Source organism: Patagioenas fasciata, chromosome 6 (assembly GCF_037038585.1).
Source record: "Patagioenas fasciata isolate bPatFas1 chromosome 6, bPatFas1.hap1, whole genome shotgun sequence".
NCBI lineage: Eukaryota > Metazoa > Chordata > Aves > Columbiformes > Columbidae > Patagioenas > Patagioenas fasciata.
This window is the reverse complement of record NC_092525.1, coordinates 29,663,582-29,683,119: the sequence shown is the minus strand read 5'-3', so window position 1 is coordinate 29,683,119 and position 19,538 is coordinate 29,663,582. Positions and strand designations below refer to the sequence as shown.

At 37.0% G+C, this 19,538-nt stretch overlaps 2 protein-coding genes across 4 annotated transcripts in view; both read left to right on the top strand.

The window, feature by feature from the left end:
• Positions 1 to 8,733, top strand: part of AGL (amylo-alpha-1,6-glucosidase and 4-alpha-glucanotransferase) — a 38,216-nt gene extending 29,483 nt beyond the window's left edge. For all 3 annotated transcript variants that reach the window (XM_065841799.2, XM_065841800.2, XM_071810379.1), the window contains exons 29-34: positions 561 to 673; positions 1,831 to 2,042; positions 2,600 to 2,697; positions 3,242 to 3,329; positions 3,421 to 3,554; positions 5,632 to 8,733. In XM_065841799.2, the coding sequence (XP_065697871.2) occupies positions 561 to 673; positions 1,831 to 2,042; positions 2,600 to 2,697; positions 3,242 to 3,329; positions 3,421 to 3,554; positions 5,632 to 5,749 (763 nt within the window). In that variant the 3' untranslated portion in view covers positions 5,750 to 8,733. The remainder of the gene's footprint in view (positions 1 to 560; positions 674 to 1,830; positions 2,043 to 2,599; positions 2,698 to 3,241; positions 3,330 to 3,420; positions 3,555 to 5,631) is intronic.
• A 379-nt stretch (positions 8,734 to 9,112) lies between these two features.
• LOC136104086 (uncharacterized) overlaps positions 9,113 to 19,538 on the top strand; it is a 48,442-nt gene continuing 38,016 nt past the window's right edge. Inside the window, exons 1-2 of the mRNA XM_071810581.1 lie at positions 9,113 to 9,195; positions 15,441 to 15,578. The gene's annotated coding sequence lies outside the window, so the exon portion shown is untranslated. The remainder of the gene's footprint in view (positions 9,196 to 15,440; positions 15,579 to 19,538) is intronic.

The window sequence follows — 19,538 nt, the reverse complement described above, 5'->3', positions numbered from 1 at the left end:
AAAATAGTCTGAACTGTGCGGTAACTTTCTGAAATCATACCTTCGTGTACAGCAGCAGCCAAAAAACCTAATGAAAAATAATAGTGGGTGTCATCAGTAAAGGTTTTTAGAACAAGACAGAGAGCATCATTCTCCATCTTTGTGAGACCTTGCACCCGCACCACGCGCTTGTATCTTGTGTTATGTGTAGTGCTGGTCTCAAGAAGACATCACAAAGGATAGTAGAGAAGGGCAGCTAAAATGCTAACGGATGGAGTAGCTGCCTTGCAAGGAGAGACTGGAATGTCTAAGGACTCTTCATTTTCGAGAGAATATGGGTAAGAGAAGTATGACTGCAGTTTAGGAGATCATGGCAGTAGTGATAAGAGAGCTGTTAATCATAAAACACTGAAATGCTGTAGAATTTTGGGATGCTCAGTAGGAGAAATAGAGGAATATTAAGAGAATAGAGAAGTGTCTAAATAAGATTCTTTGATTGTTTTTTTTAGTTACTTTTGAACATTAATAGCTTTCTTAAACTAATTATCGGGCTTTTTTTTTTTTAATCATTATTACTTTAGAGATGGCTCTGCTGTGGAAATTGTTGGCCTCTGCAAGTCAACTGTTCGCTGGTTGCTGGATTTATCTGGGAAAAATGTGTTTCCATATCGTGGAGTTACTGTAAAAAGACAAGGTAAAAACAGGCACATCTCATAACTGTATTACTGGAGTATAAAAATAACTAAAACAATGAAATGGTGGCCATATAACACCAGGGATGATTATCAAACTACTGAAAAGGTATACGGGTAAAAGGGGGAAAAACTTGGGAAATTATATAATCAAAATCTTTCGTTACTATAGAAATTTATTAAGAGTTGCTATTGTCCTGTCAAGATTTCAAAGATTTTATTCCATGCATTAAGGAATTTTGGAGACTAAATACCATTTCTCAAAATGGATGTAAGTGGTAGGATTATTATGTATTATGATATGTATCTATTTGTTACAAGAATAAGTAAAATGACACAAGACTATTTTCTTTTTTTCTTCTTTTTATTTTTTCAATATTCACAATACAGAAAATCACTTTTTGTGAATATTTATATAAGTATCTTCAGAGGGATGCTGATCTGGGTACAAAGTTACTTTACTTTGAGCTTACCCAGCCAAAGTGAATATATGTGCCCTGTAAGGCCTTTTTACTCTTCAGTGAAGGGTAATACTGGAAAACCATCAACTTAGTGGTTCTTTTGTTCTATTTTAGAAAATGTGACTAAGTTTGTTTTGTTGGGTGTTTTTTTCGTGTGTGTGCGGTTAGGGGTTTTGGGTGTTTTTTGTGAGAATCACCAGCTGGAGAGAGGTGATCCTTGGTCTGCTCCTGTTAAGCATCAGGAATTCAGGAAGAGAAAGCTTTTGAAAGTGACACTTACCCTAATGTTTTGACACTCTCTTTGAAGTCTCCAAAACAGCAAGAATATGTATATCAAGTACTATAAAAGAGCTGACACATTACCATGCTGACATGTTAATTACAAATTTAAACTTACTCAACTAAATATTTACTACAGGTCACAGTACTGCATACTGTTTGCTCCCAGCTAGTTAGAAAATGTTGTGTTGGAAAACCAAAAAAAGAAAAAAAAAAAAGTTGTGCATGTGTTGGAGTCGATCTGCAGTATAATTCAACTTCTGGATAATCGCTTTTTGCAATGCTATTATGTCCTTTGTGTTAGAAGTATCTTAAAAAAGCTTCAATATGCAAACCACTAAAAATAGCCATAAGCATACTTCTGGTGTTACCACCGTGACTGTTTACAGAAAACAAAACCTGTATGTCACATCTTGCAGGAAAGGAGGAAACTATCACATATGATGAGTGGAACAGAAAAATTCAAGGACACTTTGAAAGGCTATTCTTTGTCTCTGAGAACCCAGCAGATCCTAATGAGAAACATCCAAATCTTGTTCACAAACGTGGAATTTATAAGGACAGCTATGGAGCTTCAAGTCCCTGGTGTGATTACCAACTCAGGCCAAATTTTACGATAGCAATGGTTGTGGTAAGTGAAGGGGAGTGGGGAGAAGCATTCGCACTTAATTCAATAACAATGAAAATTCTAAGCTTGCGTTGTAAGGTTTATCTGCATGGCATTATATCAGGACCATACACTGCTTAGAATAACTTTTTGAAAGCTTCTCTTTTCCATGCTTTTAATATTGGTCGATCTTGGCATACCTCCTAAAAATACATCTTTGGCGGGACTTAACTAAATGAAGCTGTTGTCCAGTTTGTAGCCAGGATAAATTTGCAGTGTTTGCTGTATTCAGAATGTCTTTTAAGGTTAGGTCTGGGAGGCCACTTTTCTCATCAACTTAGCTAATAAGGGTGAGTTGTTTGGTTTGTAAAGAGCTTCAGCAATAATACTTGGCAAGTGTATTTAAAATAAAATTTAAAACCACCACTGGATAGCTTCTGTGTTCTTGCCTACGCTGAATTGTAGGTTCAAGAAGTTGATTCAGTAATATGAAATTTAGGCTTTTTGAGATCATCTGCATTTGTATACACAGTCTTATGTGTGTACATGCACAGAGTTTACTCCTTAAATGTTTGTTTTAGGCCCCTGAGTTGTTCACACCTGAGAGAGCTTGGAAAGCTCTGCAGATAGCAGAGGAAAAACTACTTGGTCCATTAGGCATGAAGACCTTAGACCCAGAGTAAGTATAGTAGAGATAAGAATAAGTGTTAATTAGAAAACATAAGAATAGGAATTATCTGTACTATTTCTTTTGTTAAAATGCTCATATGTACTTGTGAAAAGGCTGCAATAAATACTTCCAAAACAATTATTTTGCTGTTCTAAAAGTCCGTGCAATTGATTTTATTCATGTACACAGTCAGCAGGTGGCTTTAGATGCCACACATTAAGCAAGTTAAAATTGGTATCATAAAATATGTTGAATTTTCATCTTGATACATACTTATATATGATATAGTGCACAGTGCTACAGTTTGTGTAAAAGCATAAGGGCAAAATTGTGAATTCAAATCATTTCAAGACTTGAACCATTTTCCCGCTAGTTGAAACCATATTTAGAATTCATTGTTATATAAAATACAGAACCTGATGGAGACCTCTGTGACTTAATCATCATCAATTGTAGATGCCATGACAGATTTGTGGTTCATTTCTGCCATTTGTGTTTATGTATCATTTTTGTTAAGGCTTTGTTTGCATAATTTATTTTTTCTTTCTTGTAGTGATATGGTTTACTGTGGAGTATATGATAATGCTCTTGACAACGACAACTATAACGTAGCCAAAGGCTTTAATTATCACCAAGGACCTGTAAGAACCAGCTTCTTCAAGTTTAGAAAAAATGCTGTCACCTTTTCAAACTGAAAACTATAATACTAATCTCTTATTGTTCTTTACTTAGGAATGGCTGTGGCCAATTGGATACTTTCTTCGTGCCAAATTGTACTTCTCAAAGATGATTGGTCCAGAGATATATGCAAAAACTGTAGTTATGATTAAGAATGTTCTTTCTCGCCACTATGTTCACCTTGAAAGGTAAGACACTAATTAACACCGATTCAAAATATTCATCCAAGCTAGCGGTATCCACTATCTAATTTCATGTAAAAGTACAGATCTGTCATATAAATAGTATCGGTTTTCTACATACAAAGTTCACTGCTATATGTGCTATTGCAGATCTCAAGTCAGCTTTCAGGTACAGCTGAGATCTAGTGGGTTTTTAGATTGCAGAATTGCTAATACCTAAGTGAAGACCGAGTGAAATAAGTCTTGCATAATAGTTAGGAATCTCATTTTGTACAAAAAATTTATTTGAGAAAAAAATGTTGATGAGATTTGGTTTAAAAAAAAAAAAATAAATAAAATCAAAATACTTCAAAACAACCTGCAAAACAGAACAGTTAAAGGGCTAGTAGTGATAGATGAAGATTGTGGGAGATAAGTCTCTGCAAAATACTGATAGGATTTCTTGTGTTATAAATAAGGAAATTAGTAGTGACTGTTTCAGAATCTTGATAACCTTGATATTCTAAGGCAGAGGAACTTGCTTATGGCCCTTAAATGTTCGTTTGCATTTTGACTTCTCTCTCTTAAAAAGCCAACCACCCAACCTATACTCTTTTTTCCTCTTTTTCTGTCATATTCTTAATTCTTAAGGATTTGAAACAAAATAAAGATTGCCATCTCTTCCATATGATGTGTTCTGCAGTACTTCAGATATGCACTTATTTGTACCTTTAAGAGTAACTCAGTTTTGGTGGGACTGGCCATGACATAAGGGTTTGTCTAACTACATGATGAAGAAAAGGGATTTGTTAATCAACTTTTTGCCTTGTGTAGTGTCTTGTCCCAGTGTCTTGTTTGATGGTATTACCAAATAACTTAGTTGGGTAACTTTTTTTTTTTTTTTTTTTTTTACCCTGGTTTACTACTGAAGTAGTGCGTTTTCGCTGTTTGGATATTTCATTTGTGTACAGAATTATTAATGTAGCAACAGACTCAACTTATGAGTATTTCTGTAAGTATGTTAGTTTGTGGGATTTTTATTCCCACGGAGGGGAAAAAAGGCTTATGCAGTCATGGTATCTTCACTTTTTAGCACCATAATCCAGTTTCAAGTGTAGTTAGAATGCCATTCATTATCTCAAAGATAATTTGTAATTCTTCCACTGCAAAATATCTGAATGAGAAACATGGAATAACATGCCAGCAGTGTAAGTTCAGATACTACCAGTACCAGAGATTCTGCGCTGAAGGAGAGGCATCCCCTCAAAAAATAAGTTTCCAGCTGCATTTAAAAAAAAAAAAAATCAGATCTTGGTTATAGAAGAACATACTCAGCCAGCACTGTGCCCTTGTGGCCAAGAAGGCCAATGGCATCTTGGGTGTATTAGAAGGGGGGTGGTTAGTAGGTCAGAGAGGTTCTCCTTCCCCTCTACTCTGCTGTGGTGAGACCACACCTGGAATATTGTGTCCAGTTCTGGGCCCCTCAGTTCAAGAAGGACAGGGAACTGCTGGAGAGAGTCCAATGCAGGGCAGCGAAGATTATTATAAGGGAGTGGAGCATCTTCCTTATGAGGAAAGGCTGAGGGAGCTGGGTCTCTTTAGCTTGGAGAAGAGGAGATTGAGGGTTGGCCTCATTAATGTTTACCAATATGTAAAGTGTGAGTGTCACGAGGATGGAGCCAGGCTCTTCTCGGTGACAGCCAACAGAAGGACAAGGGGTAATGGGTTCAAACTGGAACACAAGAGGTTCCACTTAAATATGAGAAGAAACTTCTCAGTGAGGGTGACAGAGCACTGGAACAGGCTGCCCAGGGGAGTTGTGGAGTCTCCTTCTCTGGAGATATTCAAAACCTGCCCGGACATGTTTCTGTGTAGCCTCATCTAAGTGTTCCTGCTCTGATGGGGGGGATTGGACTAGATGATCTTTTGAGGTCCCTTCCAATCCCTAACATTCTGTGATTTAGGACAACAGACCTTTAGTCATGGTTTTCAGTTTGCTACTGGAATAATCTTCTAAAAGGTTTTGAAATGAAATTAATTTTGAAATGTACTTTTAATTTCAGTGTATAATCTAACAACTACACTTGTTTTTTTCTTTTATCAGATCATCCTGGAAAGGGCTTCCAGAACTGACCAATGAAAATGGACAGTATTGCCCTTTTAGCTGTGAAACTCAGGCCTGGTCAATCGGTGTTATCCTTGAAATCCTTTATGACTTGTAAAAGTTTATTTTGATTGATTTGATGGAACTTCTGTGGTCTTCTTATTATTGGGCATAAATGGACTCTTGGCTTATATTGCAAGGGAAATGTCCTGTTCCGCACAATCACTTAAGCTGTGTCCTGACTTTCAAAGATGCTGAGTACTGGCAGCTCCCACGCCCTACGACTGTGTGGGGTTTGGGTTGTTTTTTGAAAATCAGGCCATGACAATAAAACTGCAGTGCACACATGATGCAGAAACTTCTAGTAAGGAGCAATTTTAAGAATATGCACAAACTTAAGTAGTTTTGGTTATTTAGACTTTTCAAATCAAAATCTTAATGTAGCAAAGTTAAGTGGCTCTTTCCTGAGCTAGAGATACAAAGAACAGCTCTTATGTTTTTTCTTTGTCTCTTTAAGAGTAAATGGGTATTTTGCAAATGCATGCTTAAAGAGGGAGTAGACTAACCTATAGCTTTCTGAGTTTGTTATGCTTTCTACTATAGCACCATACAGTAATGAAGGCAGAATATGTTGTCTCTCTGTTGAACTATGTTATAAGGAATTTTTTGTATGTGTTCAGTTGAACACTCCATTAAGCAACCACAGAAATAAAGTTTACGAATACGGTAATAAACCAACATTTGAAGTTATATATAAAATCTTTGAAAACTTTAAACTACTTTGAGAGTTAACATATTAGCAATAATGAGGTAATATCCTATGGTAATCAATTTTTGAATTTATTTAAATAGTGTGGGCCATGTAGCAAACTTATTTCTTCATTTAAATATTTTTCACCATGAGGAGTTCTTAAGAAATATGTGCATGTGCATATATGTTAGGGGAGTCCGAAGATAGAGAAGCCAATGTGCTTGATTGCTTAATTAAATTAATTTATTGAAGTATGATCACCTTAGCCCTTTATTCTTAAGCAAATCCTGGCTTCATTGAAGTAGTTGAAAACACTTAACATCAGTGGGAAGAGATACTACCCTGCCACCAGAGAAGTGGAAGGTTTCTAGGCCTTTTTGAAGTGACCCCACTAGGAATAAGCATGCTGCCTCTATGTGGGGGTCTTTGGGAACTGCATCCAGTGGATGTGATGCAAAGTGCATTCAGTGTTCCCAAACTGAAGGATGGCTGACAAAAAGAGCAGTTGGTAATTCTCAACTCTCTCTTCATGCGATTTTTTTTTTTTTTTAAATTTTTTTTTCACCCATTTTAGTGTAATAAACAGGCAAAAAGTGAGGCTGATAGCACTTCTGCTGGTATTGCATTTCTTAATGTCAGACAATATATGTTGAAAAAACTACACGCAGGATGTAATTATAATGCACTAATAACACATAGGTCAAGATTTTATTGTATTTTCAAGTTTCTGTACCCTGTCTAAAGTACAGTGCAAGTGTGCCATCTTGTTCAGAGATGTGTTACAGATAGATACACTGAAGGGCAAATTAATAGGCTGAAGACAGATGAATTGTAACAAGTGACTATATTCATGTTATTTATTCGAAAGGTTAATAAGTATTTGAACTCCCTTTCTGAAGTGTTCAGTACTTAGAAGTTATGATTAGGGAAGGTCTCTATTATACCTCAGCTTTTGAGCTGCTGGGTTGGGAAGTTTTTATTTTCTTGACACAATGCATGACCAATGTCATTGGATCAAAAACGTTACTGAAATGTCTGCCACAGGTTATTTTTTTTTTTTAATATGCAAGAGGCATATATTTTTTGTAATGTACTGAACTTCCCAAAATTTTTAATTATATTGAAGTGTATGTCCTACTGTATCACTAGCTTGTTAGCGTTTTCCAAGATAGTTATTTCTTATTTATTATTTCAAGGTATGTCTTATAGCTCCTGTGATCTAGAAAAGCAGGAGCAATATGGCAGAATAAATTCTTCCTTGACGAAAACACTTGAAAATTGAAAGTGCAGCTTAAGAGCTGTGATGACTGTTGAAAAAAATTTCCACAAGGTGTGAAACTATAAACATTGGCAGTAACACTCTTCCAATGTTGGAAAAAAAAAAAGTGAGAAAATTATTCATCAAAACCTTCCTACGTTATTACAGATAACTTTCCACTGTTTTGTAAACTGCACTGCTGATAGAGACTGCATATTTGTCACTGCTAGTTTCTTTTTCTAATTTAACAGTAAAATTTTAAAGATAAATAATCACTGTGTAGACAAAAATATGTATGTTATGGAACTTATAAACATGCCCATATATTATGTTGCTTCTGCACTGATTAGTTGAGCATAGTTTTTTTGACAGATGTTTTAAATAGGAAAAAATATGTATCGTATTGATAGACTTTTCTGTGAAGTAGCAACAAAAGCAAGATTTGAGGTTATAACTGGGGGGGTTGATGGTGGTTTGTTTGTTTGGATTTTGTTTGGTTTTTGTATCACTAAGCTACTCAATACTTTGTCAAGACAGATAGTTTAAAAATTAAGGGGGAAGAAAGCAGTGTTAAATCTGACACTTATATGAGCTGATATTAATCTAAATGAACTCTATACGTAAGTCATAATCCCCTAAAAATAGCTGACTTACATTGACTGATCCTGAACTGTATTTTCATTCATTAGTATCATTTATATTATACACTCAAAAACTTTTACTACTGCAGAGTTATAATCAGTAAAAACTGTTTTAGAAGTAAACTAAAGAACTTAGTAACAACTGTGAACCCATTGTGTTCCAGTTGGTGTTTCTTGATCTATATGGTGTTGAGACTTTTTTTTCTTCCTCTCAGCTGAAATAATTTTGTCTGTTACCAGTGTTCATACAGTTAATAACTCTTGATTTATTCATATTATGAACTTGAGTATTCAAGTAAAATAATGTATCACTCTTGCACTGCATGTTGTCATGTAAAATGGAAAGATGAGTTTTACGTATGTTTGTCTAGCACAGCAACAACTGATTTTTAGAAAATGTCATTCATTTATTTCTGAACTGCACAAAATAAAATCATTTAATTCAGTCAGAATTAACCTTTTCACGTGGTTGTTTGGGAAAAAAATCAAATATTAGAGACAATGCTGCTTGTTCAGTTGGTCATTTTATACACATCAGAGAGATCATTAACTCCTCAGGTCAAATATTAATTAAAAAAAATGCTAACAACAATCAGCTAATTAGAATAAAACCTCATCAATTTGATCTCTGTACCCAGATTCTTGTGTGTATGTCAGTGTCTCAGCTGTGTTTGAGTGGGGTTGGACTAGAAGAGCTCTGCATGTCCCTTCTGCTGCAAGTTATTATGTAATTTTAAGCCATGGTACTGCAAATTCCCAAAGAGAACAGTCCTAAGGTAAACTTGTAACAGCTGCCCAAGTGATATGCAGTTATTAGTTAACTTCCTGTGCAAAATTTCTGTCATTCCACTTTCCAGCTCTGCTTTGTAAAATCAAGGTCTCACAGCACAGGTGGCTCTGATAGAACATGTTTGGTGAGTACCCCAGTTCATTGCATGCTTTATAGAACAGGATTTTTCTAATCTTCTGTTCAAGCATTTCCTTTGAGAAATTTGTTATTCTAGTGTATATTTTAATTTTAAAATATCCTATTGAAAAAACATTACAGAACTGTAGAAATACTGGTTGCTGAGTTGCCAAGGAGAGGGGCAGCTGGTGACCTCAGAGCTGCCACCTCTGAAACCTCATGGCACCTCAGGCAGCTCCACTGAGGAGAAAATGGATGGTTAATGGTGACCAGGCAGTTTTCTGCTGACAGCCCGTTTTGGGATTGCACATATAAATTTGGGAAACATCTTTAGGTGGGAAATTTGCCATGTTACTGCAGGTCACCCCAGAGTGACAGGTAGTCTCATCACCTAAGAAGGGGCTTCCCCTTCCCTGGAGGCTGTGGGGGGATGCCTGAGGGGGTCCTGCAGGCCATCTCCACAGTGCCTGCCTGAGCGCCTGCCTGGTGGCGGGAAGGGTGAGGGGCTGGTAAGGGAAGGGCCCCGCGTTCACTTTCCTGCAGAGGGGACACAGGCTGCCCAGGGCAGGGCTGCTGCTTGGGCGGCATGGGGTTCAGCACCCGGTGTGTGCCCTGTGGGAGCCAGGTCGGCAGCTGTGGGAGCTGGGGCCACTTGCTGGGCAGGAACCTGCACCACAGGGCCAGTGTGCTGAGCAGTGCAACTGGGTGATGATCAGGTGGGTAAATAGGCAATTAAATGTAACCGCGTGCTCAAACTAGCCTTTAAGTGTGTCAGGTATTTACAGCGAGTACTGCCTTGCTGTGCATTACGTCACTTTTTAAAGGTTATTTGAGTTCTCTTCCTGAGCGAGCGGCCCTTTGTAGACACAGCCTGTGTATCCTCCTGCCAGCCACAGGGTTGCGCAGCGCCTCATGATTCAGAAGCAATGGCTCTCAAAACACAACCCTGCTAGAGCATCATCAGCCCAGTCATTAGAAGTGTCTCATGAGACCGCTTGAGGTGTTGACCAACACCACCACCAGGTGCAGCACCATCCAGAGTGACAAGCATTTCATTATAGGTGAGCTACACCTCTGTTGGGAAAACTGGTGAAACATGCCCTCATTGAAAGAAAACATTTTTCAAATGTGCCTGTAAACAGTAAGAAGAAAAATGGATTTGCCTATGAGTATTTGGTTTGTTTTGCAAACTTTGGGTCTTAGACACCTGTCATTTTGATGTAACAGCATAAGGGAGAGCTCAGCCCTGAGCGTTCTTCACAGTCTGTGAGACTTACCTGCGCATTTGATATTTCACAGAGGTGTTTACCAAATTAAAGCAGAGGCTTCCTAGTTCTGAGTGTTGCATAAAAGTGCAGCTGTCCAAGTGGAGCAATGTTTGTTTAAAATTGGGAGTGTCAATTTCAGAGCATGAACAGCATGTACAATCCTGAACAAGGTGCAACTTCTTTGTTACTTGTTCAGATCACCGGTTCTCACAGGGTAAAATTTCAAAGCAGAATTAGCAGGCGAACTTGCCAGCAGTTGTGTTGGTAGGAAAATGAACCTGAGAGCAATATAGGAAGAAAACTCTGTCCCTGGTGGTTAGTCAGACGGCACTATCAGCAGTCTGTGCTGTTGCAATCTCTTGAGCTTCTGTAAGCACTTGCACAGTCCTGTTGCCTATGATGTGTTTGTCTCATTGTGTAATGCCTCCTTGAATCTGTTTCTTTCAGAAATCTTTACCTCTTTGTGATGTCTGTGCCATGCGCAACCTTTGATTCACAGGTGGCTGTTCACCTTGTATCATAATCTCTGAGTACTATAAAGATGAAGTTTGGTATCATTTACTGTATTTGACAAGTAGTAAAATTGTTTACCTCAAATCATGTAAGTTTATGTAATTTGTGAAGCCCAGGAGTGTTTCCCCATGTGTGTGTGCCACAGCAATATGTCAGTACACTTCCAGATGGAGACACTATTCTCCTTAGGGTACTTTTGCAATGAGAATGAAAACTGGCCACAAAAGAAGAGAATTGTGATGCAGACTGGCAAGGGTCTTAAGTTGGATGACCCAGACTTCAAGTGCTAGTAGAGGTAAGTTCCATGTATTAAATTTTTTAACAAACATAGACTCCTATATTTCTGAGTTCTAAGTCTGATTTTGGCAAATAAACTAGAGCCTAATTTTGTGTAGTGGTGAGAAACGTAAGATGTCTTGTAAGTAATTCTAAGGAAAGATATTTGCAATCACTTAGGACTCATAGACTTGTAAGTACAGTTATTTTAAAGTATAATGCTCTAAAGTGGGTTAAATGATAATAGTTTTTTCTTCAAGTGTTTTGTAAAGTCCAGGTCACATAGAAAAATTTAGGAAAGCTGAAAGAAAGAAAGATTTTTGCAAGTAACATCTCAAGGGAAAGGTTTCTACAAAATGAAGTATCTATTCTTTTGTAGGGTACATTTAGGAGGCATTTAAATAATTTCTTCCAAATTCTTCTTATGGCTGTTGTCTGTGAAGGTCCTGATACAGCCTAGACCTGGAAAGTGGTATCTTCTCTAATAATATGCAATGAAACATTGGTTCCAAATGCAAGCAGCTGTGAGGCTTACTTTTGCATAACACCCTGAAGAATTGCAAAATAATGAGGTAATACTGTCTTAGCAAGAGCCGTCATTGGAGGACATTAGTAGGTTAGTTCTGGTCAAGATGTAGTGTTATGCCTAAGGAGGGTTTGGAGTAGAATTTTGAAATAAGTTGGTGTGTAAGTTTTGTGCATGTGAACGATTGATTTAAATGTCACAGGTGACATGTTAGGAAAGATCTTACTTGAATGTATGGTAACATGGAGATGAGCACTGTGGGCTGGCTGGAGGTGAACATCTCAGTAGAAAGTTGGGGATGATAGATTGGGTGAGAATAATGCAACTTTTTATTATAACTGAAAAATTAACGTTTCCATCTTCATAGCACAGGGTGGCGCCAGTTTGCCACCTTCTGTTGTTCAGGCTCCATTCCCAGGTCAAAAATCATAAGTCTTTTAGACGTTTAGAAAATGTTTCAGTAATATGTTCCCAGGTAAGGGAAGTGGAAAGTGATAGATCTTTGACAGTTTGATGTCTTAAGGTGATAATTGAAGCTAATGAGTAGATTTCAATAATAAAAAATTCAGGAATCTGCTTATCTGTTTTATTGCAAAGTTCAATAATCTATTTATCTCCTAAAGAATGGGAAATGCTAGGATATGAAACCAGGTTTATGTTAGGCATTTATTTATTATTAGTGTTGTAGTTCATCTAATGATTACTCATATTTGTATCTTCCTCCTTTTCTGTTTTATGTACAAATAAACTTAATGTGAAAAGTGAAAATAATTCTACCTGAGCAATCTTTCACCGTAACTGTGGTTATTTTAAGCAAAGTGTTTCGTTACATGGATTTTTCTAATGACATTCAGCTTGCACACTGCATTTTTCTCAGACAATCAACTGCAAACAGTGAGGCTGAAGTGATGAAACTGTAATTGAAAATTAATAATTTGGGACTCAGAAAAAGTACATAGTGCTTAGGTTTAGCTGCAGTTTGTGTTTAATGCCTTTGTTCTCATAGGGCATAAAAGATTCATAGGCCTGAGATTTACGTTGGGATATTTTTAGTGAAAGATAATTTTAAGGCTGTACTCTAGGAATGAAAGCCAGTAATGGGAAGGTCTAGATAAGAATTCCAGCAGCAGGAAAGAATCTAAATGGACTCAGGCGCTGAGATATGATAAGAAAAAAGAACAAAAATAGTGATATGAACTGCTAGATCGTTTTAAGTGGCTCAGAACAGCTTTATATAATATATAATTAAAAAAAAAAAAAACAACAACAAAACAAAACACCACAGAATCTGTAGCTGAAAAAATGCAGGTGCAGCTGTCCTGCAGCTTAAGTTCCAGCCATCAGCTTCACATGTTTTTAACGGGCTGCATTTTCTAACAGTTATTCCAGTTGCTGAACCTGGGCGGGAACACCACATTTCCAGATAATTTTGTAATTTCTAAAGTCTTTAATCAGACTTACTGTGACAGCTATTAAAGAGGTGGTTTCATTTTGTAATGGGTATCTGGCCAACACTGCCCCAGGTCTCTGCCCAGGCCTCTGGGGTCCATAGCCGTGTGTTAGGTACAGTCACGTCACTCCAGAGATTTCCTAAGGCCTCCTGGCACCTTTCTAGTAATCTTAAGCACCAGATTCTGTTATCAACTAGATTAGAGTAAATAGAGGGTAATTTAATTTCCATGCATTGAGTAATTTCAGGTTCACTTTGGCATAATTTTGGATTTAGATGGTTTATGCACCTTTGCAAGCATCAGGTAAAAGTCAGAAGTATTAACACTATAAACTATTTTGTTTGTTCCAAGGTTGAGGAGCCTACACCACTGTGACTGGATACATTGTCACAATAGATTATTTAAAATAGTCATGCATAGGGAGTTTTTGCCTTGAAATAAAAGTCAGTACCTTTGTGACAATCTGACAGAACTGACTTTAAATTCTCCTGTATTCCCAAAAAGCTAATGGAATTTTGTACTTTGGATTTTTCCAATTGGAGAAAACATTCTGCAAGAATACTAAAAGCAAATAAAAACTACGTGGTGATAAGGTATATGTGTTAGTAAGAGTAAACAGGTGTTCATCTGGTTATTTCTGCCGTGATTTCAAAGCTGATCTTTACACAAAAATTCCTTAAAAACATGAAGGGTTTCTAGATTGTTAGAAAATTTTGTTCTGTATGTGCTGGAAGATTGCCTATAGAAGTTTGAAAGTTATAATGTTCAAAAAGTAAATGCTTATTAGTTTAGTAGATGAGATGAGAAGCCTTCAGTCAGTAATTAAACCTTTCTTCTACATTTTACCACATTTTTTATCAGTGAGAAAGTAATTGTTCTAAACTGAATGTTGCTATTATCATCTTGCTTCCTATCCTTCTCCCTCATTTCCTTGAACATAAATGGCCCCGTTAAATTGTAGGGGGTGGGTGTTTCTATGTCTATTGCCAGAGTTAAAGTCAAAAAGTTAGCATTGTTCTTAGGGAAGAGAATCTCTTGGAAAGATGGAACCTCTGTGTTTCAGCTTCAGTTTTAACTCCAGCCTGATCATCTGTAGAGCATCCTACTGGTTGGTGGTTAGTGAGTCCTTCAGGACAGTCAGAGATGTGGTGATGGTTAAAGACAGGGCGTGAGAGGGAGAAGGACTTCTTATGAGGACAGAGAGGGACAAGGGCGCTGTTTCCTCAGATGTGGGAGTGTTTTGAGGGGAAGAGGCAGGAAAGAGAAGGAGTTCTGGTGTGTTGTGTGGCTGCGTGCCATACCACCACAGAAATGATAAGGGGGAGGAAGCTGCAGTTTAACGTTAGTCTGGGCCTATGGATGATCTGTATGATGCTCTGTTTCAGTGGAGGGCAAAAGGAGGAAGCTGTTGAAAGTTGGCAAGATTCTTTAAAAGACAACGTCTGATGCCCAGCAGAGCATGGATTTGAGAACATTGCTTGACATTCTTCTTTTTTTTTCTTGAAATTTTGTTTTCCTGTTTTTTGAATAAATGGGAATATTTTCTAGAATGTATGATTTGCCTTGATTTTTTTCATGGTCCTCTCTGAAAAAATGATCAAATTTAACTTCGTAACCTACTGTTCAACAGTATTATAATAAAGGTTTATTATGTTGTACAAGCTTTGAAAAAGAACAGGCATTTTATTTTATTTTAAGCATTATTTGTAGTTTTTCATTGCACAGTAATATCTTAGCTCCTCATATTCATGTTTTACAAAAGAAAAACAATTTAACAGTTTCTGTTAGACTAACAAGAGATCAGTTTGTAACTGTTTTCATGCTACAAAGCCTTTAATCAGAAAGATTTTTGACAAGTAAAGTAGCTTTTAATACTTAGCTCTTCAACTGTATCAGTTTCAGATTCTGCAATCCTATATAATTTCACTTAAATTATTAAACTGAGATTGCCTAAACTACCTGCACTATTGCTGCATTGAAGTAATCACTTTTATCTTACTTTTTTAATAGATCAGTTCCAAGATGAGGCAGCTGAATGCCAGAAGTGGGTATTTGCATTACAGTTTATGAGAAGCCTTTGCAAAGAAACTTTTTTCAACAATTAAAAAAAAAAAATGTGAAGAGAATTTAGTTCTGTTTTTTTGTTTGGTTGGTTTTGGTTTTGTTTCTAGTTTTACTTTTACTGTAAACAAATAAAAAAACCTGTTTTGTTCAACAGAAAGCACACCATTCAGCCTGAAATAAAATAATCCATATGTGAGACTCAAGAAAAAGTCAGCAAAATGAAGAACAAGAAGAGTATTCTCAAGTTTTCATGGAGTGGCCATAATGTCTCGGCTGAGGCTGTGTAACTAAGGTAATCTGCAGTCTCTTACCATTATGTTAATAAATGTAACAACTGAAGAGTCCCTTTGGACACAGCTGTCCATGGACTGTATTTCCAGACCCTGGAAGATGGAGGAAAGGAGATAGTGGTTGTCAAAATGTAGTTTGATTTGGAGATATAGCCAACTGCCTGGTGAGATTTGTACTCCCTAGTACATTATGTCCTATTTTTCTGTCTGCCTAACTGGATACTATATCCTAACAGGCATCAGAGTCATAGGACTCTAATGATATTATACCAAAACAGAACAGTAGTCTGACTAGGAGTTCTGGATGGACCACAGAAGGGATGAGTGGCTTGAGGAATGAATTGTCACCATGGATGCATTTACAAACTAATTTCAATTGTCATCTGGTTTTCACTTCTGAAAAATACTTTTTTTGTTATTGAAATCTCAGGGTAAAAAGAACTCCTGTACAGGATGAAAAATCTTTTTCCACCTGACTGCAGTCAAAATCCTGTGTTATTTTGGCAACCCTATTTCTAGCTCTCCAACCAGTTCACTGTGGTGTCTTAAAGAGAACTCCCAATTTCTCCATCCTTCACTTCACCCTTCTTCCGTATAGCTAAAATACTACTGTGAATTTCACCCTGAAATCATCAGGATCACTGGAAACATAAGTACTGCAGCAGACTTTAAGGTTTTATGTGCTTGAAATTCACGTTTCTTTTGATGTCATATACAAAAGTAACTTATAGTAGTAATTACTATAATAGTAACTTTTGTCTCATAAAGTTAATTCTCAGTGTTCTCTAATTTGCTAAATTATATACTCAGTGTGCTGCTAATAAATACCCTCTTTCAACATGTATATATGTTTGATGTATATATGTTTTCAAACATGGGGGAAAGCAGTAGAAGTCAAGAATACTACATCTTTAGCATTTTTTACTATTAATGCCTTATTATATTACATTACAATTTTGATATGAAACTCAGATGTGAGAATGCTTTGAAATACTAAACAGTTGTGGCAGTAATTAGTACACACCAATCACACTAGTCTGTGTCCAATGCTAAGAATTTAAGGACTGCTCTGAATTAATTAAAGAGACATCTGAATAATATGTAAGTGCCTCTGTGGCCTAAACTTCCTTTCTTGGAAAATTGTGACTGCTGTGCCATGAGAACTTTTGGTAGCTTCAGGACATGCGGAAGTGGATGATGGCTGGTGCTAGCTGGTTAACACACTGCTTTTCTGAAAGGTTTTGGATTTTTGGTTTCCTGTTCTGTCACTTTCACTGCCCTCCCAGTTAATCAGTAATTAGTCATTATTTTCTGCTGATAACAAGAATGCTACTAGCCAGACTGCTACTTAGCTGAGAAGGTGTCTTCTAAGCAAAGAATCAACGATTTTGCCTCTGTTATTGAATGTGATCTCTAAAAATTGCTACTTCTATTGCTGATGGTACTATTAACAGAAAAATAACCCCTCTTCTTGCTAACATATTGATGAGGGGTGACGGGTAGTTGATAATATTCTTACAGAGTGTCAAGTACAGTAGAACGCAAACATTTAAAAACAGGAAGGCAAGAATTTGTTTCCCACCCATACAGCGTCAATTCCACCTGTTCAGGTCACTCCCACAGCATACCAATACTACTAGCATTTGTCTGAGCACTGCACTCATCAGGAGTTACTTTTATCTGTCCTGTCATGAGGGCTGTCGTGAAAAGTGGCAAGACCTTGGATTCACCCTCTGTATGTGCTTGATATGTAATCCTACTGTGCGTGTGCCAGGGATCATACAACAGTTTACACCATGACTAATCTCACAATGCTTCGCAGTAGGCCTGAAGATCCTCTGGTGTTTGTGCCTTTAGATTGCACTCCCGATAGTTAAATACTTCGTTTACAAAACACCTTATCTCCTACAGTTTACAGCTCCTTTGCCCTCAATTCTGTCACATCATGTTTAGCCATCAGGAAACCTCACAGCCTTTGCTAGTCTCTGACCTAACTATAGGCAGCTTTCTGGGTGCTGTTTCAGGCGTCATCTCCAAACTGATTTCTGAAATGTGTCACAGAGGTTTCAAAAAGTCCGGGACAGGTCTTTCTTTGAATCATCATACGTCTTTATTTAATGAAACAGCTCAAATACCCATTGAATACCTCTGGAGATGTTATTGACCATGCTGCATTTTGTAGAAAATTCCATGGCATATGAAGAACTCATACATGAAAGTTATATCTATTTTTACTGTAATGCAGGCTGAATGTTTTTTAAAAGATTATTCCATAATTTAGATCTTCGGATGGGTAGACCACAGGTTTACAGGCTATGATAGAAACACACATTTCTATTACTGTTACTGGAAGTCACACACTCCTGACTTTCACATTGATGGAGAAAGCACTGGAAATGTAAAGAGATTCTTTAATTAAAGATGGAGCTTGTCTTTCTGTGAACTTAGACAAGCAGCTGAAAGTATCTGTCTCCACATCTAAAACCTGTGGACTATGTAGTTAGGAGATGTATGTTCTTCCTCAGTTACTTTTCCTGACTGGAGATGTGTTTGTATATTCCTTTCTCTCTTCCCCTTTGCTGTTTTTCACTTCTATTCTCTCTTTATTCCAATTTGTATTAGTGGTTTTTTTTTTTTTTTTAATTAATGTTGAAAACTATACACAGTGACCTAGATTCAAGTATCTAATTAATCTTACACTCTGGATATAGGTGTGGTTTAACCCTTTTAAAGCAGACACACAAAGCGTATTCATGTATTGGTAGTACCAAGAATAGTATGAGTATGCAGCTATAGCAGATAGTATACTGTATTTTCTTGAGTTACTGCGGAAATCCTCAGTCAGGGCTTTGTGAACCACTGCAGGATGGTGGTCCTTAGATGTCTGACCTTGAGCTGACTCTCCAAAATATTTTCACTTGCCAAACCTAATTAAAGATGTATTAAGGATATTTGTATTACTGTTTCTCTATAATTACAGTTGCTATGAAGATGCTATTATTTTGTGAAAGGCTGATAAGATGTTAACAAACAGTCTCTTTCATACTGTGTATAACATCATACGAAGCTTGAAAGTCTTTAAATTAACGGATTATAATAAATGAATGTTTCCATAAGGGTTGTTATATAATTGTATTCAGATTTATTGCACTGAAGATCATAAGTGGCCTGTGACCTGCACTCAGACCACAATCTAAGGCGGCACTAAAGAGCCTGATGTACACTACTTACTACTAAGCGTTTTCATCACCATATTACTACCATTTGTAGTCGTAAATAAAAGCTGTGTCATCTTACACCTACTCACAACTGAATCTGATGATTTTGAGGTCATCAAAGTGCTTTGTTTAGCATTAGTATAAACCTACAGGTTGTAGCAAAAGCAGGAATTCATGCAATTCAACATGAGTACCACCTTCTTAGCCTAGGAACTGGGTATGGGCCAACAATAACAAAGACAACTGAGAAAAAATGGGTTTTACGGAGGATTTTTTTTTTGTATGGTGATTGAAACATAGATATCAAATTAGGTAGAGAACTAAGAGCACTTGTGGCTGGTCTTGGAGATTGCCTGAGGTTGTTGAACTGCAACCTAAAGGCTGAGAATGATGTGTTTTGGCTTCGGGCTTTTTTCTTTTTTTTTTTTTTTTTTTTTTTGTGGGTCGGTTGGCTTTGTTGTTGTTTAGGTTTTTAGCCAGACTACCAAGAACATTATTATGTGTGAAATTTTTGCTGATCTCCCATCTTGTTCAGACTAACACAGTGGTTCTTAAAAAACTTAAGCAGTTTGTGTCCGTGCAGCGCTACTTTCTAGTTCTTTAAAGTACATATCCATTCTAAAATTCTTGCATTTTATCCACAACTATTTGGGAGGTAAGACCTTATTTTAATGGTAAAACTTGAGTCTTGAAGTGGTATCGTTATGCTGATACATGACAATATTTATTTATTTACATATGTAT